Here is a 23,243-nt window from a genome sequence, read left to right on the forward strand (position 1 = left end):
TTTGTCAAGCAAGTGCTCCGAAACTGCTGTTAGTAGGGTAAAATAGCTGAAAATGTGATCATAAAACTCTTCAGCTGAATGCAAATTTCAGTTCCATTTGCTCGTGTCCGTTACTAACTTGTATGAAATGGGACGACAGCAACCTTTTAAAGGGTTGTTCTCTGGACCAAACACTCCACCTTAATAAACTAAGCACCAGCGGGGCCACAAGGTAAACACTCAAGTTTCTTTACCATTATTTTTATTCAAAGCGAAGTCTAGCCTCAGCAAATTCTTGTCACACGAATGTATTAGTGAACTGGTGCCGCCCTCACACACAGGATTACTTTAGGGAAGCAGAGAAGGATGCTCGGGCACTGAACTTTTTGGGCACTGTAAAGACCTTGCTTATAATAAAACAGATAACAGCACGACTCTCAGCGGTAGCTGATTTGTACTCTCAGAGAAGCCAGAGGGGCGAAGGGATGAAGAAAATCCTCCTAAAATGTGTTTTGAGAAAAATCTGTTTAATTCCCGAGGGCCGTGGTCGACCAAAAGTAAGGTCACTCGGCGAGGGGAGTGACACCGGTCCCTTCTGGCCCCGGAACCACAGGACTCTGAGGTGTCGAGTTCCCCTTTTCTCCGCTCCCGGGGGCGCGTCACGGAAGTCAAGGCGGCGGCAGCGACCTCAGCTCGGGGTCGCCTTCACGTCGGTCTAAAGGACAGAATCAGCGATCTGCGTACCGAAGGAAGCGTTACACCTCCGGCGGCCACGAGAAACGCCGAGCCCAGCGGCCGCGAGCCTGCCACTGCCCATTGGTCGCCCGGAGCACTAAGTCCCGCCCCCAGGTTTGAAAGCCGTTTCCGGAGCCCGGCCGCGAGCTAGCGCCGCTCCCCGGCCTCCTCGGAGGCTCCGCCCACTCCCAGGGTTCAGTGCGGGCCCTGGCCGCCATTGTTTGAATTTGAAAACGGGGAGGTTTTGGAGCTGCCGGTCGGTGTCAGGGACAGGCGATGCTACAGGTGAGAAGCCGACGCTTGCGTGGGTGCAGAGGGTGGCTGCTTGCACAGACGGCCTGAGGCTGCGGCGCCGCGGCCGGGTCAGTGTTGACGGGGCTCGTGACGCCTTAGTCTAGGAGCCGGGGTGCTGAAGCGGGGACTGAGCCGCACCTTTTAGGTAGGTGATCTCTCTAGGCCTCGGTTTCCTGGTCCTTTAAAGATGGTCCACGTTAGGTTCAAAGGCTCCAATACTTGTATAGGTTAGGAAAAAGACTTTTGCCACATCTGGCTGCCCGAATTCCGGAGGTAAGCAGTTGTTTCGGCACGTGACAAGGTCTCTTTCTAGGCAGAGCCCAGTGGTGGTGTGTTGTGTTTTTTGTTTTTTTGTTTTTTTTAAATGTCATATCACTTTGTGGCTAGGAAATAAGTTCATTTGGGTTTTATGTGTATATAAAGAAAGTGGGAAGTGAACCAGTTTTAGGTGGGCGCTTGTGTTGACGTATGTTTTGAGCCTGCCGTGAAGAGTCAAGAAACGTGATCCATGCCCGTTTTCTTAAATTGGGAATCACTGCTAGATGCTTTGAGAAATAAGAGAGAAGTGTCCTTTTCTCTCTGGTATTGTGCATCTGGCGATTCTTAAATATTTCAATGTTGATTTTTTTGGGGGGGCGGGTCAGGTTTACACTATAGGGATTTGATGTTCAATTCAGATTGAATAGTTCAATGATAGCATTATTCCACATTAATTCAACACTTGTGATGTGTCTGTTACTAATTCTTTGTAATATTGTTAATATTAATTTGTTTTATTTTGTGGGGTTCCAGGCCATGGACTCCAGAGCTTCGGGTGCTCAGAGTTGCACTCTTCTGTCTGGGGCCCAATTCTCTATTTTAAATGCAAAGTTTATATGCATTGTTTCACTTTTTACTTATACCTGGAAGAAATCAAATTGAAAGTCATTTTGCGAATAACTGAGTTTCAGTCCTAAGTGTTAACCTTTGGTTTGCAAAAATTTTCAGAAGATACTGAGGAATGAAAATAGCACAAGATCTAGATTTATCCCATGGTCTCTTTGCTCTTTGATTTCTCAGAGGACGGTTTCAGGCCAAGTGAAGATTTCGTACGTTCTTCTTTTACTAATTGCATTTGTTCATGACATGTCTTTGGATCAAAATACCTACAAAAATGTATTATATGAATAGTTGTAGGTAGTGCTTAATACTAGTGTATTCAGAATCTGTAGATGTAATTTGGCCTTTTGTCTTTTCATAGGTCATAGTGCTGTAAATGAAGCAGTCTAATGTTTTCTTTCCCTGAAATCTAATGTTTTTTTTGGGGGGGGGGGGAGGGGAGAAGCAGTAGTGGGTTGGATTGTAGAAATTACTTTTTTATATTAATCAGTTAATTTGAGACAGGGCCTCACTATATGGATCAGGCTGGTCTCAGAACTCACAGAGATCCACCTGCTTTTGCCTTGGAGCCCGGGTGGGGTGGGCTCATGCTGTCATGTCCAACCTATTTTTATTTTTATTTATTATTATTATTATTTTTTGTCTTTGTGACAAGGTCTTTGGTCTAGACTGTGTAGCTAAGATGACTTGGAACTTCTGAGTTTTCTCCTCCAACCCCCTAGTGCTGGGATTATAGGTCCATGCCACCAGACCTTGTTTATGCTTGGGATGGAACCCAGGGTTTTGTGCATGATAGGCAAGCCACAAACTGAATTACAGCAAGTTCCTTGGAGTGTACACTTCGATTGTGGGTGACTTATGTGCTGATTTATTAAGGTTGCCTAAATGGGTTGCTGCTCTTGTTACAGAATGGAATCTCACTTGAATCAAGATGTGTTGCCTAGACCGTCTTATGTTTTTAGTGCTGACCCAATTTCAAGGCCTTCGGAAATCAATTTTGATGGTGTTAAGCTTGATCTCTCTCATGAGTTTTCCTTAGTCGCCTCAAACCCTGGGGTAAGTACAATGTAAGAAAAAAGCTGCTGATTATTGTGCTCCAGGAAAAACATGTTTATGTCACAAACAGTTTCCATAAACTTAGATTTAAAGCAGATTTGTATCTTGGCTTTTCTCCTCCACCTCTTTTTATTTTTTGTTTTTTCTTTCCTTCTTTTTTCCTGAGATAGGGTTCCTTTGTGTAGCCTTGGCTCTGCTAGAACTCGATCTGTAGACCAGGCTGGTCTTGAATTCACAGAGATCCACCTGCTTCTGGGATCAAGGGTCTGCACCATCACTGCCCAGCTGTATCTTGGCTTTTCAGTGAAGCCTTGGGACAAAAGAAACACATAACAGTTCCTTTTCAAACAGCGGGTATAAACAACTTAGCATGTCTATATCCTTGTCCTAAACTGGAAAAAAAAAATAAATAAAATATTTAAAAAAAACTAAATAAGAAAGTTCAGGTTTTAATTCTTTGGTGATTAAGCTAATGGCGGAATATTCATGTAGCTTAATTGATTGAAATATATACTTTATTATGCTGCTCTGGGTCTGAAAATGCATTGTGTCTATTGTGATGCAAATATTCCAAAATGCTTCTCATCCAGTAAACAGCTGATATGGTTATAGGAAAGCAGGGTCACCTCGGAAATCATCAGCTGAAGGTTTTCAGCCTGTATCACCAGTAAATCTTTCTGTAGTAGGAAATGTCCAGTTCATGAAGCATGAAAAATAAACATTGAAGTCAGGTAGTAGCACTGCTTCTTTTTCAGAATTGCTCAGCAGGATTCGATGTAATTTATACTTTACCTTTATATATGAGGTTTAAAATGAGTTTGTCAATTTTTTTCATATAAGCTTTGTGGAAGAAAATAATTGAGAATGCATTGAATCTATGCATCAGTTTGAGAAACATTCATCATAACAGGATTGAGTGTTCCAAATAGTGAGCAAACCATGTCTTTAATTTCTCTGCATAGTGATTTGTAGCTTTCAGTGCATGTAGGTCTTTTCTCTCATCTATTTCTGTTTTAGAATTTTTAATATTCTTGTGAATGGTGTTGCATTTAAAAATAACTGATCCCATTGTAGATAACAGTTGTTGATTTTTGCAGAATTAATTTGTATCATGTTACAGTAGTGAACTCCTTTCTTTTTTGTCTTCTATTTCTTTTTCATGCTCCCTCCATCTACTTCAGATGTCTTATTTCCTTTTCTGAGTTTATGCCCAGAAGTGGTATTGCTGGGGCATGAAGTAGAACTATTTCCAATTTTCTGACAAAGTGCCAGATTGATTTCCAAAGTGGTTGTATAAGTTTACACTCCCAGCATCCTTGCCTACATGTGCTGTCATTAGAGTTGTTTTTGTTTTTTTTTTTTTTTTGGTCCCTATACTGCAAATACTTTTAAAAAAATTTCTTTTTAATATTAATTACATTTTGTTCATTTTGCGTCCCAGCTGTAGCCCCTTCCCTCATTTCTTCCCAATCTCGTCCTCCCTCATCTCTTCCCTTTCCCCTCTCCAAGTCCATTGATAGGGGAGGTCCTCCTCCCCTTCCATCTGACCCTAGCCATTCAGGTCTCATAAGAACTGGCTGCATTGTCTTCCTTTGTGGCCTGGTAAGGTTGTTCGGATAGTAGACATATAATATAGGATAAACATACTGAAATCTGTACACCTAAAGAAAGTAAGCAAGAAGGAGGACCCTGGGTAAGATGTTCAGAAGAGAGAGAGAAAACAGGGAACAGGACAGAAGCCTACCACAGAGGGCCATTGAAAGACTCTACCCAGCAGGGGGTCAAAGCAGATGCTGAGGCTCATAGCTAAAGTTTGGGCAGAGTGCAGGGAATCACTTGAGTTTTTGATCTAGCCATTCTGTCTGGAGTAAGATGGAATCTCAGAGTCAATTTGATTTGCATTTCTTTGATGGCTAATGACACTGAGCATTTCTTTTAGTGTTTCTCAGCCATTACAGATTTCTCTTTTAAGAATTCTCTGTTAAGATCTGTACCCCATTTTTTAATTGGGTTATTTGGTTTGTTGGTGTTTAATTTCTTGAGTTCTTTATATATTTTGAATATTAGCCCTTTGTCGGATATAGGGTTGGTGAAGATATTTTCCCAGTATGTAGGCTGCCGTTTTTTTCTGTTGACAATGTCCTTTGCCTTACAGAAGCTATTTCCTTAGGGATTATAAGTCTATTTAAATTGTTTAACTGATCTTGATTTAACTTTTGTAAGTGGTATCTATCGAGAAAGTCATCCATTTCATTTAGATTTTCCAATTTTGTGGAGTACAGGCTTTTTGAAGTAAGTCCTAATGATTCTTTTAATTTCCCCAGTATCTGTTGTTTTGCCCCCCTTTTCATTTCTGAAAATTTTGATATTCTCTTTGCTTTTAGTTACTTTGGCCAAGGGTTTCTCTATCTTGTTGGTTTTCTCAGAGAAGTAGCTCTTGATTTTGTTGATTCTTTGTTCTTTGTTTCTTTTATTGGTTTCAGCCCTGAGTTTGATTATTATTTTCTATAGTCTACTCTTTTGTGTGTTTGCTTCTTTTTGTTCAGGTGTGTTTTTAAATTGCTACTATGAGATCGCCCCAATTTTTTTTTTTATTTTATATATATTTTTGGTTTTTTGAAGGCTGTCTGTATAGACCAGCTGGCCTGGAACTCAGAACTCTGGCTCGCTCTGCACTCAGCTGGCATTAAAGGCTGTGCCACCAAGCCTGAGTCTGGCGAAGGCAGTTAGTGCTATGAACTTTTCTGTTAGCACTGCTTTAATTGTGCCCCATAAGTTTGAGTAGGTTGTGCTTTCATTTTCATTGAATTCCAGAAAGTTTCTAATTTCTTTCTTTCTTTCTTTCTTTCTTTCTTTCTTTCTTTCTTTCTTTCTTTCTTTCTTTCTTTCTTTCTTTCCTTTCTTTCTTTCTTTCTTTCTTCCCTGATTCCTAGTGGTCACTGAGTTCTGTTGTTTCTGTTGATGTTGAAGTCCAGCTTTAATCCTTGGTCTGATAAGAACAAGGAGCTATTTCAGTTTTCTTTGAGGCTTGCTTTGTGACAGACTATATGGTTACTTTTGGAGAAGGTTCTGTGAGGTGCTGAGAAAAGATGGTATATTCTTTTGTGTTTGGGTGAAATGTTCTGTAGCTGTTAGGGCCATTTGAGTCATAATGTTTAGTTTCATCATTTCTATGTTTAGTTTCTGTCTCGATGACCTGTCCATTGGTAAGAGGGGGGTGTTGAAGTCTCCCACTATTAATGTGTGGGTTTGATGTGTGATTTAAGCTATATTGATGTTTCTTTTATGAATGTGGATGTCCTTGCATTTGAGGCATAGATGTTCAGAATTGGGATGTCATCTTGGGGGATTTTTCCTTTGAATATGAAGTATCATTCCCTATTACTTTTGATTATTTTTTGTTGAAAGTCTATTTTATTAGATGTTAAAATGCAACTCCAGCCTGCTTCTTGTGTCCCTTGCTTAGAAAACCTTTTTCCAGCCCTTTACTCTAAGGTGTATTTTTGTTGCTGAGTTGTGTTTATTGTATGCAGCAGAATGATGGATCCTGTTTTTGCATTCAGTATGTTAGATTGTTTCTTTTTATTGGGGACTTGAATCCACTGGTATTGAGAGATATTAATGACTAGTGATTGTTAATTCCTATTGTTTTGATGTTGGTGGTGGGAGAGGGAGAGACAGGGACAGAGAGAGAGAAAGGGGACAGGGGCTTGTGTTATTACTTTGGCCTTTAGCCATCTGGTTGTCCCTGATGTTGGCTGGATGTTCCTGATGCCAGCAGGACTCCTAGAGGACACAGGCAAAGCCTTGGGCCTGACAGTGGAGCTCAGGGAATAGCCTGCTGACTGCACCTCAGGTGGACCTGAATGTTCTTGGGGTCCATCAGGCCGTGGGAACGGAGGCACAGCTGTGGGCCTGACAGTGAAGCTTAGGTGACAAAGCAAAGGTAACTTCTGGCTGTGTCCCAGGTGGACCAAGTAGACAGAGCATTGGAAAGGGGGGGGTCTCAGCTGGATTTCTTGGAGTACTGCATGCCTCCTCAGGAAGAAGGGTTTGGGGGACATCGTGCAGCTCACCTGTGCTGCACCTTCACCAAGGGCCGCTCCTGGGCTCTCTTTAGGATTCCAGTCATCCCACACAGTCATTGTTAACTTCTTTAATAATTTCAATAACTGTCAAATTTTGTAGGTAGATGTTTATGTCTATGAGGTGATGTCTTCATTCCTAATTTTGGTGTTGTTTTTTTTTTTTTTCCCTGTCCTTTCACAGGTTGCACTGGGTAGAATTCTTTGTAGTGCAGTGTTGAATAGAGTTACTAAAAAGAAATCCATTTTATCATTTTTCACAATTTTGTAAATGCCCTTTACCAAGTTAATGAATTACATGAATTGCTTTTTAGGCCTCTGTTTTTTAAATTTAAATAAGATAATTTTTTATTTAAATAAAATCACATTGTTTTAATTAATTTACAAATAGAATATCACAGAGTCATCTAATCCCAATTATAGAATTATAGGTGGTAGTGAGCTCTGAAAATTGATCTCAGGTCCTCTGCAAGAACACTAACACTCTTAATCTCTAAGCTGGTCCTCCCCTATTTTCCTTCCTTTTTTTTTTTTTTTTGAGACAGGGAGTTAATTATGTAGCCCTGGCAAGCCTGGACCTCACTTTGTAGAGCAGACTGGCCTCAAACACACAGATCTGCCTGCCTCTGCCTTTTAGTTTGCACCACTGCCATCCAGCCCAGCCCAGTTTTATTTTTCTTTTTTAATTTATAAAGTAGTTTAAAAATCTAATGGTACAGGGCTATAATCAACCAGTACCTGAGAGGCTGATATACAAGAATCATGATTTAGTAGCTGGTTCACAGCTTAATGGGAATTGTTGATGCCTGAACACCTGTGTTTGATCCTTAAGGCCCACATAGGAGAGGGAGAGAACCAACTCTTGAAAGTTGTCCTCCAAACTACATGTGCTAGCCAAGACACCCCCTCCCCCAAAAAAATATAAAACAAAACAAAAGACAGCACTACCATCAAAAATTGTGAATCTTTGGCTAGCTTCAGCTATGGAACAAGACTTTGGTTGTAGAAACACTAAGAAATAAAACCTATAAAGATTAGTAACGGAATAAAATTCTGTAGATCATTATATAAGCGATCATTCATATAAAGACAGTTAATCTCTGAAAAGTTATATTCCTGTACTTTTAAATAAATGGCTTATTTTATTTCTTTCTTTCTTTTTTTCTTTTAGTCAAACAGTTTGGGATCTAAAAATTACCTCCAAGTTTGTCTTCGAATAAGACCATTCACACAGTCAGAAAAAGAACATGAGGCTGAGGTTTGTGTTGAATTTAGTTATATTTTAATGTTTTGCTTTCATTCAACAAATGCTATTCTTAGTATGGGCATGCTTTCTAGGGCTGTGTGCAAGTTCTGGATTCACAGACTGTTCTGCTGAAAGATCCTCAAAGCATCCTTGGCCAGTTAAGTGAGAAGAGCTCTGGGCACATGGCACAGAAATTCAGTTTTTCTAGGGTAAGTAAATACCCCGGGAACCTGAGGAATTGTGTGTGAGGGCTGTGGGGAGCTATAGAGTGGACTGAGGGCCTTGTACATCTAAAGCACATACCCTGTCCCTAACGTCCATCCCAGCTGCCTTCTCCTTTCCCCGTGGCTTCTTACTTCTCTTTTAATTGGGTGACACTTGGCTTGGGCTCACTTGCTGTGTAATTGTGTGCACTGAAGTTCATACTCTGTGCTCAAAGAACTTCATTCTTTGCCGATTTTTTTCCTGAAACTAAGACTGGTGTCTGTACACTTATTATTTAAAGTGAGTAAGTCACTTTATTGACCTTGAATAAATCACTTTATTGACCTCTTTGGTTTTTTGAGACAGTGTTTCTCTGTGTAACCTTGGCTGACCTGGACTCATTTTGTAGACTAGGCTGGCCTCAAACTCAGAGATCCACCTGCCTCTCCCTCCCCAAGTACTGGGATTACAGGCGTGTGCCACCATGCCTGGCCTTCACTGACCTTTTTAGTCTATTGAAAAATGGTCTTTAAAACTGAAGAAAAATCGCTTGGCTGAGTGTGTGAGATTTCTATCTTAGAGTTATTTTGTAGTTAAATTTTACTTACTGTATGTGCCTTCCATAGTGCGCATGTGAAGGACCTTGCAGAAGGCATTCCTCTTTCCATGTGCTTCTCAGGGATCTAATCAGGTGGTTAGCCTTGCTGGCAGGCAAGCCTGTTGAGTCATCTTTACAGCTTTGAAGCTTCTGTCCTAAAGATTTTTTTTGATAGCAGTTAAATGCCTGTCAGTGTGTTTTTGTGGTTGAGATATGGTACCTGTTTTGAATAAATATTTCAAAGCAAATGTTTGATAGTTTCGGAACATGAATTTTCTTAAGGGTCATATCTTAAAAATGCTGTTACAGGTTTTTGGACCTGAAACTTCACAGAAAGAGTTTTTTCTGGGTTGCATTATGGAACCAGTAAAAGACCTCTTGAAAGGACACAATCGGCTGATCTTCACATATGGGCTGACCAATTCTGGAAAAACATATACATTTCAAGGTAAATATTGTTTATTTTGACTAGAAAAGAAAAAGAATCATTAGTATTTATTCAGTATTATCTTGTTAAAATTTATTTTTATTTTATTTTCATTGTTGTTTTGCCTGCATATATGTCTGTGGGAGTGAGAATCTCTGGAACTAGAGTTACAGACAGGTGTAAGCTGCCATGTAGGTGCTGGAAATTGAGCCTGGGCTTTTGGAAGAGCAGCCAGTGCTCTTAACCACTGCAAGCCATTGCTCTAGCCCCACAGTGTTTTCATAATTGCCTGTAGTTATATTTCCTTCATTTAGTCCATATTTTTTACTTTTACTAAATTTTTTATTTAAAGAATATAATTACGTCATTTCTTCCCATCCAGTGCGTTTTATATCCTTTAAACTGTTCCTTCTCAAATTCATGACCTTATTTTTTTAAATTATTATTGTTAAATTATATGTGTTTTAGAGTTTTTATTGCTGTGAAGAGACACCATGACGATGGCAACTCTTATGAAGGAAAACATTTAATTGGGCCTGACTTACAGTTCAGAGGTTTAGTCCATTATCTTCATGGTGGGGATCATGGCAGTGTGCAGGTACACATGGTGCTGGAGACAGAGCTAAGAGTTAGACATCCACATCAGCAGAGAGCAGGAAGAGAACTGGCTTGAGCTTCTGAGACCTCAAAGCTCCCCCACCCCCACAGTGACACACTTCCTCCAACAAGGCCACATCTCCTAATAGGGCCACTTTCCGTGGGCAAACTTTCAAACACATGAGTGTGTAGGGGCCATTCCTATTCACACCATCACATATACATAATAAGCATAACCCGCGGAACCTGTTAACTGTTGCTTAGATGTATGTGTTCTGAAGGCTTTTAAGCAAGTTTGTGTAAGAAGTATTGGAGCTGAAGATGGTAGTGTACTCCTTTAGTTCCAGTACTTAAAAGGCGGAGGCAGGCTGCTCTTTGAGTTGCAGGGCAGCTTGGTCTATGTAGTGAGTTCCAGGCTAGCCAGAGCTACACAGTGAGACCTTATCTTAGACAACAACATAAAAGTATTGGTTTCATTTTGCCATTTTCATACATATGTCATTGTAATTTATTCTTTTCACTTCCCCCTTTATCATTCACCCATCCCCCAAGCTGTCCTTTTCTGGTCCTCTTCCTTCTCTCAAATAGTCTTTCCTTCTGCTTATATGTTATAGATATAAAATGTGTGTGTGTGTGTGTGTATAGTCTATAGCCCTCTCTTTTTGCCTTCTCTTTCCTTAATATCTTTTAATATCACAGTTTTTTTTCCTGCTGATATTCTCTCTGTCTTTCTCAATTTAAATCTAGATTTTGCATTTGAGAAGAAGTACACACACTTGGTTTCTGCATTTAGCTTATTTCCCTGAACACAGTGATGTTCATTTTGTTGCTGGACAGAAGACTTTATAAATTGTACCACCTTCCCAGGTGCATTTATCCTTTTCTTGTCCTAAGGAAGTTGAGGACCACCTTAACCTGGTCACACAGAGAAAACTTCTAGCTAGCCCTCTTATCTGGAAGTCCTCTCAGTTTTTGTAAGCATGTCACATATGTTGCTGATAGTATTTAATTCAGATATATGTATAAAAGTTTTTATACCTATGATAGAAAGTTAAATATTTTTAAGAATTAAGATATGCTTCAGAGAATTAGCATGGCATAAATGGACACTTTGTATTTTATTTTGTAATTATGGGTGATAGGAAATCATAATATTAGGACTAGATCTGAATGTAAAAATTCTTCCTATTGAATCAAAATATGTTGATAATACAGTAAAGACTAAAATGATAGAATAATTCCTTAGCTTGCTTATTAATAATATAAAAGGGACTTTGTTAATCTAAAAAAGTTGCCTTTTTCCTATCCTTTTATAGGCACAGATGAAAACATTGGCATTCTGCCTAGAACTCTGAATGTATTGTTTGATACTCTTCAGGATAGACAATATATGAAGATGAACTTCAAACCCCATAGATGTAGAGAATACTTACGGCTATCATCTGACCAGGAGAAAGAGGAAAGTGCTAACAAAAATGCATTGCTGCGACAAATTAAAGAGGTACGCCAGTATTTTAGTACATAAAATAAAAATCATGAATTTTTTTGTTTGTTTGTAAACTTTCAGGATAATTTTAGCCTGTATACTGTAATCTGTTTTTGGTCTTGGTGGCTTTTTTTTGTTTTCAGGGAAAAAAAAATAAGGCAGCAAATGGCAATATTAAGTAGAAATGGTCTGTTTTGCTATAGGATTAGTATTTTACTTTTAAAATATTTATTAAATATTAATCTGAAAATAATACAAACAAAAAGAATGTAAGAAATGAAGTGTTCTTAAGACAGGCTCCTTAAGCTCAGCTGACCTCAACTTCGCAGTTTTCCTGCCTCTGCCTCCTGAGTGCTAGACTTACCGGGTGTACTACTTACCTGCCTCATGCAGAGAGCTTTCTGTCTCTCCGAATGGATACACATATGCAGTGTCTTCACATTTTATTTTTCTGATACTGGTTATTTGAGCCAGGCTCTCAGATGCACTCATATGGTAAGCACTGTAACACTGAGCTACATTCTCACTCCCTTTCTGTTAGATGTAGAATACAGTTTTTCTTTTAAACTGAAGAGAAATATTATTATTATTAAAAAAAAAAGCATACAAAAAAAAAAAGACTGTAGGAGTGGTCATCAGCTGGGTCTGGTAGCCTGTGCCTGTAGTTCTAAATTACTCCAGATCCTGAGGCAGGAGCATTCCTTGAGTGTAGATATTTAGTGCCAGCCTGGAAAACATAGCAAAATCCTTCTTCATCTCTATATTTTTAAAGACTTCTATCTTTTATTTTATGTATGAGTGTCTGCATGCATGCATGCATGCATGTATGTATGTATATACTGTGTACATGCCTAGTGACCAAGGAGGCCAGAAGAGGGCTTCAGATCCTTCAGAACTGGAGTTAAAGGTGGTTATGAGCCACCTTGGTGCTGGTACCCAAACCTGGGTACTCTGCGACAACAGCCAGTGCTTTTAACAACTGAGTCATCTGTTCAGTTGTGCTCTCCCCACACCCAGTTCTGTTCAAACTTACAACTGGTTAAGGACAGAAAGTAAATATCAGTGGGGTACTCAGCCACACGTAAAACATGTATTTCACACCTCCCTCTCCAAGAAGCAGGGCCTCTTTTGGACAAGGGAAGAAAAAGATTATAAGAACCAAAGCTTGGAAAAGACCAAAAAAAGTGTCTTTTGGATGCGATAGGTCCTCTGTACTCATTAGTTCATATCCAGTTGTGGTTGCTGGATAAAATTAAACTAGTCAAGACACTAGTATGAGTGGGAAAGGAGGTTTGTGAGCCTCCCATTGCAACTGAGGATCTGTGGAGAACTGATGTCTTTTGGGAGTAGGGGTGTGTCCGTTTCCTTAGGAGTGGGGTCCATAAATAGTCAACCATGCTTAAGTGGATGCCCCTACACCCATAAGTGTGTGGATAGCACAAATTGGAGTTGAAAGAAAGAAAAATATATTTAAGGCGTAGAGATGTGATTCTTCTGTTAGTGTTTGTCTAGCATTCACATAGCTCTAGATCCATGCCCTAACACTGCATAAAACTAGGCATGGTGCATATATTTGTCCTGCCAACTAGGAGGCAGAGGCAGGCAGATCAGAAGTTCAAGAGCATCCTCTGCTACATACATTAGCAATTTTGAAGCCATCCTGGGCTTCATTAGAGCCTGCCTCAAAAACAAACAAACAAACAAACAAACAAACAAATATCGAGGTCTAGAGAGATGGCTCAGAGGTTAAGAGCAATTGTTGCTCTTGCAGCGGATCTAGGTTCGATTCCCAGCACCCACACAACAGTTCATAACCATCTGTACCTTCAGTTCCAGGGGATTTGACATCCTCTTCTGACCTCCTGGGACACCAGGCATACAAATGGTGTGCACATAAAGTTCAGAAAGAGCACTCATACACAGAAAATAAAATAAATCTTAGATATTAAACACTAAAAATCAGGGTGGTGGTGGTGGTGGTAGTAATATGATTTGGTTAAGTGTAGTCTTATATGTATATAATTTTATCATTTGGTTGTCTGAGGTTGGATGGTTGTTTCAGTTCATCCATAGCAAAACTCATCTTGAAAAAAATGAAAGAGATGGGGCTTGAGAGATGGCTCAGCGGTTAATGTTAATCTTGAGTGTAAACCTGGTTCCGGGAAATCTGATGACCTCTTCTGTTACAGTATTCAATGCATAAACCAATGTACATACACATACACAAAATTTTTAAAAATTTAAAGGTGAAAGAGGGAAGGAAGGAAGGTTGGTTTATTTGATCACTGAGGTTCGAATTATGGTCTCAAGAAGTAAAATGGTAATTTAGCGAATTATGGAGGTCTTTCCATAATTGCATAAGTAATGCATAAAAAAAATGAAAACCATTGCTTAATTCTTTATTGAGTTATCCACTTAAAAAGATACTAATCTATGAAAATCTAAACAGGTATTCTTTTTAAGCTTTGCTTATGATGTGTTTACAGGAGTTTGGCTCTACTGTATTAACACTGGGAGCTTTGAAACTTATCTTGTTGTCTATCAGTTTTGTTGTTGTTATGTATTTTTTTTATATAGAGCATCTAGAATGAAATATATAAAGATGTTCTTTATAGCATTATTTTTTTACAGATAAAATTTTCTAAATAACCACATATTTAATAATAAAGGAACAATTAAGTTATTTTTAATCTATTAATGTTAAATATCCATCAAATTTTTATAAGTAATCTTTAATTATATGTAAAATCATCTTACAGTATAAATTAAGTGTAGGGCATATTTACATATTTGCAGTTATATCTAGTTGACAGATATATAACAAGATATTCTTACTTGATACTTGCCAAATTTCTCATTATGAGATGCTGTTGTTTAGCTAGGAAATAAACTATAAACAGAAATCATTGAGTTAAGTAATTGAAAGGTTATGAATTAGTTAATGGCTTAATTGAATAAATAATTAAAATCTAAATTATTTAACTTTTAATAAAAAGTGTGTTTAAACTTTCTTTTTTAGGTTACTATACATAATGACAGTTATGACATTCTTTGTGGTAAGGATTCTTTTCTCACTTATGTTAACTTGCTTATGAAATACATTTGAAAGGTTTTATTTTCAAAGTCACTCTCAGTCTTAATTACCTACAAAGAGTTACACAGCTGTGTGAACTGAGAGGCTGTATAGTTTCATTTATACTTAATATCACAAATGTGTCTACTTTGACTCTAACTTTAATATTGGCTTTGGGAATTGTTCTTATTCTTTTTCTTTTATATTAATTTGTATTTGATTCCTTATTACTTCAAAAAGAAGTAAGACTAGAAGAAACTAAGCTTTGATTGCCACAAATATTTTTTCCTTTGCTCCCTAAAATGTTTCAGTGTAGACAGTAAAGTGATTATGGAGTCTATGAGTCTGTTTCATTTTTAGTCAAGCTTTTAACTTTATGCCTTTGTTTGTTTGTGCTCTTTCGTTATAGGAAGCTTAACAAACTCCTTGACTATCCCAGATTTTGAAGAATCCATGAATAATTGTGACCAATCTAGCCTGAATGTGGATAATATAAAGTATTCTGTGTGGGTCTCTTTCTTTGAGATATACAATGAATGTATTTATGATTTATTTGTTCCTGTATCATCTAAGTTTCAAAAGAGAAAGATGCTACGCCTTTCCCAAGATGTAAAGGGCTATTCTTTTATAAAAGGTATATCAGCAAACATTTTAATTTTTGTTCCAAAGTTAACTTCTGGGTTTTGTGATAGCTATAGACAACAAAGAGGAAGTTTATTTTTTTAAAAATTGGTATTTTTGTCCAGTATTAACATCAAGAAAATAATTAGTTTGTGCTTTGGAAGTATGCTTTTTTTATGTTTATTATAATTGAGTAGAATAGGGTTTAGCGTGATTGTTTTTGCTTGAATGTTAATTTTATTCATGGTGATAAAATATAGGGTGTTCTAATACTTATTATTTTACTTTTTATTTAGAACTGTAAAATGGTACTAGTCTTCTGTGACGTTAAATACTAAATGTTTTCATAGCCCTATCTTTTCATGTCTTGTGAAATAAGTAATAGCTCAGTTAGTGTTTTAGGTTGTGTGACCAGCAGAAAGATTTTATGTGGTACTAGGGAAATCCTTTGAAAAGTTCATACTGTAACACAAATGTTGCCATTTTCTAAACTAGTGCATATCTTCTTTATTTTTTAAAGATCTGCAGTGGATTCAGGTATCTGATTCTAAAGAAGCGTATAGACTTTTAAAACTAGGAGTGAAGCATCAGAGCGTTGCCTTCACAAAACTGAACAGTGCTTCTAGCAGAAGGTAAGTAGGGGTCAGTCCTGAGACAACCACAGTATTCTGTGTAAATGCACATAGCTTTACATAGATGTGTCAGTGGGTTTCTGTGAAATGTCCTGGGAATTTGTAGGCATGACAGCCACCTGGTGATAAAAAAGTAGTAGTTGATTTGTCAGAACATTAGTTTTCCCAGTTTGCAGGATGTTTCTGAAGCATTTGTACTCTCCCTTTATGTCAGTTTCCTGGATCATTTTCCCATTTGCTTAAGTGGTGGCCTCTTCTCTATGTCTTACCGTAATATTACCATTTGGAAAATGATTCAGGCCATAGTCTCAGGGGTTTAAGGGAGGAGGTTCATGATGCACGGGATTATGAGGTAGGAGACAGAATAAGCTTTAGCAGTGAGGTGCTTAAAATACTCTCTTAAGGAGGAAAAGCCCTGTCTCTACACTGAGAATGGCATGGGGTGAAAATGATCTATAGCAGCCTATGTATAGGGCAGGTTTTTGTTTTGCTTTAGGTATATTTTCAAAGAATGTAGCTGTTCACCTCAGTATTTTCACTAGCACTGTGATCTCTGTAAGTACATTCATGTTTTCCCCCATAGTCTTGGAGATTGACCCCGGGGCCTTTATGTTCACTAGGCAGGCATTCTACTGACCTAGATCCATCTCCAGGCATCTTTTTCCTTTAATTTTAAACAGCATCTCACTCAGTAGCCCAGGCTTGCCTTGAACTTTAGATCTGTTTGATTTATTCTCATGAGTAGCTGCATATCGAGTCTTATTGCCAAGAAGGGAATGTTTGAGGGATATGGGATTTGGCAAGTGCTAAGGTGATGCTAGATAGTTGGTTACTGGTTGGAGTGTGAGGCTGACATATCTGGCCGATAGTTGCAAATTGTATGTATGGTTGATGATAGATTAAACTAGGGCGAAGAAGTCTATTGCTAATGCTTGTCTCCTGTAGAATACAGGCACTGAAATTGAATGATGATACTTACTCTTTGTGTTTCTTCTTTCAGTCACAGCATATTCACTATTAGAATATTGCAGATAGAAGATTCTGAAATGCCTCGTGTAACTCGAGTTAGTGAGTAAGTTGAACTTTCTTTAAGTTGTAGTTATTTTGAAACATTTTGAAAAAATTTACAGTAACCTTTTCTTGGGGGGGGCTTTGACTTAGATTGTCTTTATGTGATCTTGCTGGTTCAGAACGAAGCATGAAGACACACAATGAAGGTGAAAGGTTAAGAGAGGCTGGAAATATCAACACTTCTCTTTTGACTCTGGGAAAGTGTATCAGTGTTCTAAAGAACAGTGAAAAGTCAAAGTAAGTATCATTAATATAAATATAAATATCAAAAACTTTTTAAGTTTTTAACTTAGCTTTCTTTAGAAAGTACTTTCTCCAAACTTTCTCACGCAGTGACGGCAGTGATTACTTTTCATAGTAGACATACTCTGACCCTTAGTCTCTGGTGCTGCTTCAGCATCTCAAACTTCTTTGTGTGTGTGTTCCTGAGACATGGTCTTATGTAGCCTAGGCTACCCTTGAATTCAGCATGTACTGAGGATGACCCTGAGCTTGTAGTCTTCCTACTTTTACCCAAGTGGGATTGCAGATGTGCACCAACACATCTCCTCATGTGCTGCTTGAGATTGACTCAGGACCTGTGTGTTGGAAGTAACCATTTGGTCAGCTGAGCTATACACACCAGCCTGCAGCTGCTTTACTCTTAGTAGTTTATTATGTGCATTCTTGTAGGTCTGACAGACTTCTGCATTTGTCACCTTTTTAGGGTGATTAAATGATAGATTAATTAACGTTCACAACTTTAGTTAAGGTATTTGATGATACGTGCCATAAAATTACTCTATTCTTGGGAATACAGTTTAGTGAAATGTGATTTTTTTTTCTTACATTTTGCATACTAGGTTATTGTATTGTTCTTACCAATTTTTCTTAAAACAGAGGGAGACAAGAGGAAGTGAGTAAACCTTTTATTAGCAACCGAGCTTGAGGAGACTATTCGTTTCTTTAGTGCTGGGAGTCCGTTCTTGGGCCTGGCACATATTAGGCAAGAGCTCTCATGCTGATTTGTAACCCTATATGAAATTTATTTAAACTTGCTGTGTTTTCAAAATTTCCCATAGGTTTCAACAGCATGTGCCTTTCCGGGAGAGTAAACTGACCCACTATTTCCAAAGTTTTTTCAATGGTAAAGGGAAAATCTGTATGATCATCAACATTAGTCAGTGTTGTTCTGCCTATGATGAAACACTCAATGTATTGAAGTTTTCAACCATTGCACAAAAGGTAAATGTATTTGGATTCATGCTAAATTTATGAACATCTCATAGAATAACCGCTTTCCTTGAAAGAATGAGTATTTGCGGTTTGTTTTGTTTGCTTTGCCTTTTATTTTATTTTAGATAGGTTCACTATTGCTCAGCCTGCCCTAGCAATTGCAGAAATCCTCCTGCCTTTGCTTCTTCAGTGTGAAACTACAAGTGTGTATCATGATGTCTAAGTAACAGTTCCATGAAATAAGTAATATTTTGTGTCTGTTACCCTAAGCCTAGGAAATATTTGAAAATAAAATTATAATTGTTTAATTATCTAGAAAAACATAGAAAAATCTTGAACTTTGTCCCTAAAAGGAGTAAAATGACATTTAATACTAAGTATTAGTCATAAATGTAAACTATAGATTGATTATAATTATGGGATGTGTGCTGTTCATCTGATTTATGAGTGGTAGCCATCAGAATGTCTTTGCTAGAGACAATATAAAGAGTTCAGAGAGGAGTGTTTAGCTGTAGATAGCATGCAAAGTAGACTTTTCTTACCACAAAATTCACTTAGTGGTGCAAATTTCTTTTTTAAATGTTTGTTTGCATAGCTTTAGTATTGTCATTTGCCTTAATTTACAAAGTTAGGCTTGGTGCAGTAGCTTACACCATTAGCTCCAGCATGTGGGAGCAGAGGAAGGTGAGTTCCAGCCAGGCAGATGCTACACAGCAAAACACTTTGACTTCAGTGAAAAAGTTGTTGCCTTTTGTCTTCTAAAAGTCATGTTGGATATTTTAACAGGTGTATGTTCCTGATTCTTTAAGTTCATTTCAAGAGAAGTCTTTTGGGTCCATTAAATCTTCTCAAGATGTATCACTAGACAATAATTTGGATAATAAAATACTAAATGTAAAAAGAACAACTGTTGCATGGGAAAATAGTTTAGAAGATCTGGTTGAAAATGAAGATTTGGTTGAGGGTTTAGAAGAAAAAAATGGAGAAACACAAGACATGGAAACTGAACTTACAGATGAAGACATAGATGAAACGCTAGAGGAATGCAGACTCTTCAAAAATCATAAGAATAAGGTATCATTAGGAACTCTTCTTGGCTTATATGTTCTGAAGTTTGGTTTCATTCTTGATACCCTCTTTTTTTGTGTATATATGTGATCATGGGAATGTGTGCATGTAGAGGTCGGAGGTCAATGTCAAGAGTGTGTTTGTGTGTGTGTGAGAGAGAGAGACAGAAAGAGAGAGCTTGAGCACACGAGCACTTGTGCCATGGTGCTCCTGTGGAGGTCACAGGACAACCTCTAGTGCTGGTCGTGGCCTTCTCCTTGTCTGAGAGAGCTCTCTGGTCCTCGGCTATTGCAAATGCCAGGCATTCCAAACCTGGAGATCCGAGGCCTTGATGATGTGTACTCCCGCATCAGCCTTTGCATCTTGTTTGTTCTTGGTTTCTGGGGTCTGAATTCTTATCCTCATGCTTACATGGCAAGAACTTTTACTTCTGAGTCACTTTTCCTTTTTCTGTATACAGCCTCACCATGTAGCTGAGGCTGGCCTGGAATCCACAGAGATCCACTTGTTCCTTCTGAGAGCTGGGATTAAAGTCATAGGTTACCATTCCCCGTGAACAGAACACTTTAGCATAGCCTTTCGTATTTCCTACAGGTTTGGTTCTTATGTTCCCTGCTTATGAAAGTGCTGTCCAGCGCATGGAGTTGTGTGGGTAAAATGAAATAAGACATAACTCTACTAAACAGTGCTTAGTGGAAAATAAATGCTCAGATTTTTACAGTACATGTTTTGTTAGCTTGACAGTGAAACAATTTTTTTACAGATTTGTCTTTAAGGTATATATGTATATATATATATATATATACACACACACAAAGATCTATTGGTTTGTTGTTTCTAAAATATGGAGAGGCACACTTGATTTTTCAGGTTAAGGGCTCTGTAGTTGTATAATTTTCAGTAAGCCTATTAGCACCATTAAAAAGGACATAGTTATAATTGACTAAACTATAATAGCTATCTTTGAACAGTCTGATATATTTCTTGTGGGATATACTTGGTCTTTAATATGAAATATATCTGCTTATTTAGAAACTGTTGGATTTAATAGAAAACTTGAAAAAAAGACTAATAAATGAAAAAAAAGAAAAGTTAACATTGGAATTTAAAATTCGAGATGAAGTTACACAGGAGTTCACTCAGTACTGGACTCAACGGGAAGCCGATTTTAAGTAAGTTATTTCTTCATGACCTGGCAAGAATTGAGATTTATTTATTTAATAGCTACTTCTTAATTTATGTTAGGTGATTACTGAATGCACAAATAGATGTTACACATGATTATTTAAATTGCTCTCTTAATGGAATTAATTTATGTTTTAAAGGGAGGCACTTCTTCAGGAACGGGAGTTATTAGAAGAAAACACTGAACGCCGGTTGGCAATCTTCAAAGATTTGGTTGAAAAATGTGACACCCAAGAAGAATCAACAAGTAGAATTTGTGCAATGAGAGTTGAAACTGAAGTATGTCAATGAAAATATTAAGAATAATCAGAAAGGCTTTTGGTACCAGGATTTAATACCCCACATCAATGATGAGAAGTGTTAATGTTATGAAGTATTAATGTTTAAAATTAAAATAGTACTTTGTGGCTTTATTGTAATTACACCTGTATTATTGGAAATTTGTAGGTAAATAGGTAGTGTGTGGGGATGTGTTTCTGAGACAAGCCTTTATTGTATGTACAGTCCAGGCTGGTCTGGAACTCCAGTCTTCCTATTTTGGTTTACTGCATACTGAGATGACAGGTGTGTCACCTTGCTAGACACACAGTTTAAAGATAACCTTTGTTTTTAGAAAAACTTAATCCTTGGGGCATTTGTTTATATTTCAGTTTTTTTTGAGTCATTTTATTGCTTGTAGGCAGTAACAGTCATTTGTGCTGGCTTACAGAATACCACTTTTTGAAATGTCTTAAAATTTATGAAGAAAAATTAAAGATGTAAAGGAGACTGTAAAGAGTCACTTACTTAGTTGTTCTGATCAAAACAGAAACATTTAGATATGAAAAGACTTGCTTTTGTTAGAAAAGTACCTTAAGGAAAGTTGATCAGTTTTTGCTGTCCCTCCTGAAGCTGATAAGGGTTTTTTGGAGGGATCGTTTTTGTTTTCTGTGAATATGTGCTTTGTTTCTCAGCCACTAGATTCTGTGGTCTGGGCCAAAGATCTCCAGGCTCTCACCGTCGTTCCATCGTGTTGTAATATGAACATTGCTTGGAATGTGGACTTAGGCATAAAAATGGAGGCTGCTTTCTTAGGTTACTGTAAAATGCCATGTAAGATTCAATATGTGATTGAAGGTATACTTGAATGAGGTAATCAGAATTGCTCTGTAATGCCTTACTGAGATTTATGATATATTCCTGAAGAAATAAGCTTCATATTCTATATGAAAAGAATATTGAAGCACAAGTTTTCTATAATTGTGGGGGGGAATCATGTAACTTAAAGGATTTTGAGTTGTGGATTTTGCTGTTTGTAAACTCTTTAAAGTACCACATGTAGTGAAGTCACTGTTAATGTTAGACATATGGTTTTTGCTATTTTTAGGAAGCTCATAATTATGTAGGAGTTGAAGATATTATTGGTTCTCTTCAAGATGATGTCACTGATATTAAGAAACAGGCTGAGCTTGCTCATTTATATATTACATCTCTTGCTGATCCCCAGGAAGCTATTGCTTGTTTGCAGCTAAAGTTTAATCAAGTTAAAGCCGAGTTAGCTAAAACTAAAGAAGAATTAACTAAAGCCCAACAAGAACTAAAAAATAGAGAGAGTGGTAAGTACATGTAGTTTACCCTTATTTGGCTTTTATAAATACATAAAGACTGCTGTTGTTGGCTATAGAGATTTGTGCAACTTTTAATCTTAGTGGCCTGAAAATGCTTTAAACTACATAACATCTCAATATATTTACCATTTATATTGTGATTTACTACCGAAATATTTTTTAGGGCTGGCAGATAGCTCTATAAAGTTGGTGCTGTGGAGTAAGTATAAGACATGAGGCTGATTCCCCAGACACTCTACAAAACAAGCTGCATATGGCAGCATATGCTTGTAATCCCAGTGCTGGGGACATAGACAGGGACATGTCCTTGGAACTAGCTGACTAGTCAGCCTAGTTAATTGAGCCCAAGCTCAGTTAAGGGATTGGCTCAAAAAGAACAAGGAGTATAATGCGTAAGGAAGGAAACTTGACATTGACCTCTGTCTTCTGCAGATGTGCAGGTGTACATGACCCACATGCGCACACATGCGATCACACACAAGAAATAAAAATAAAGTAGTTTTTAAATATTTATTTTTAGGTCAGAATCATTAGAGAAGACTTCTCAAAACGAGATCAAATAAACAGAAAAGCAACCCAGAAATAAAACAAGAGTCTTCTCTTTATCTTAAAGGAAGTTGTAAAAAAGTTAGATTTGTTCTTTTATATTTTTTTTATGAAATCTTTACATAGAATAGTTGGAGGTAGGAAGGAATCTTTTGAACTGATACTTCATTTGCTTTCTAAAGGGAAAAAAATCACCCGCCCACATTTGTGGCATTTGTTGTTTTTTTTTTTTAATAATTTTTATTTTTTTATATTAATCACAGGTTATTCACTTTGTATCCCAGCCGTACCCCCTTTGTTCATTCCCCCCAATCCCCCCCATCTCCTCTCTGCCCCTTCCTGTATCCACTGATAGGGGAGGTCTTCCTCTCCTTCCATCTGACCCTAGCTTATCAGGTATCTTCAGGATTGGCTGCAATGTCCTCCTCTGTGGCTTAGCAAGGCTGTTCCTTCCTTGGGGGTGGGGGGAAGGTCAAAGAGCCAGCCATTGAGTTCATGTCAGAAATAGTCCCTGTTCCCCTTATTAGAGAACCCATTTGGATACTGAGCTACCATGGGCTTCATCTGTTCAGGGGTTTTAGGTTATATCCATACATGGTCCTTGGTTGGAGAAACAGTCTCTTGAAAGACCCCTGTGAC

At 37.9% G+C, this 23,243-nt stretch overlaps 1 protein-coding gene across 2 annotated transcripts in view; it reads left to right on the forward strand.

Annotated features, from left to right (window-relative positions):
* Positions 1-662: 662 nt before the first annotated feature.
* Kif20b (kinesin family member 20B) overlaps positions 663-23,243 on the forward strand; it is a 56,528-nt gene continuing 33,947 nt past the window's right edge. The window contains exons 1-16 of one of the 2 annotated variants that reach the window (XM_060388553.1): positions 663-999; positions 2,796-2,943; positions 8,200-8,286; positions 8,367-8,483; positions 9,386-9,524; positions 11,417-11,601; positions 14,606-14,642; positions 15,069-15,293; positions 15,801-15,912; positions 16,913-16,984; positions 17,074-17,220; positions 18,045-18,207; positions 18,985-19,272; positions 20,299-20,438; positions 20,592-20,730; positions 21,818-22,046. In XM_060388553.1, coding sequence (XP_060244536.1) covers positions 2,797-2,943; positions 8,200-8,286; positions 8,367-8,483; positions 9,386-9,524; positions 11,417-11,601; positions 14,606-14,642; positions 15,069-15,293; positions 15,801-15,912; positions 16,913-16,984; positions 17,074-17,220; positions 18,045-18,207; positions 18,985-19,272; positions 20,299-20,438; positions 20,592-20,730; positions 21,818-22,046 — 2,227 coding nt within the window. In that variant the 5' untranslated portion in view covers positions 663-999; position 2,796. The remainder of the gene's footprint in view (positions 1,000-2,795; positions 2,944-8,199; positions 8,287-8,366; positions 8,484-9,385; positions 9,525-11,416; positions 11,602-14,605; positions 14,643-15,068; positions 15,294-15,800; positions 15,913-16,912; positions 16,985-17,073; positions 17,221-18,044; positions 18,208-18,984; positions 19,273-20,298; positions 20,439-20,591; positions 20,731-21,817; positions 22,047-23,243) is intronic. The other variant, XM_060388558.1, reaches the window with a different exon arrangement.

The sequence above is a fragment of the Meriones unguiculatus genome, chromosome 1 (genome assembly GCF_030254825.1).
Source record: "Meriones unguiculatus strain TT.TT164.6M chromosome 1, Bangor_MerUng_6.1, whole genome shotgun sequence".
NCBI lineage: Eukaryota > Metazoa > Chordata > Mammalia > Rodentia > Muridae > Meriones > Meriones unguiculatus.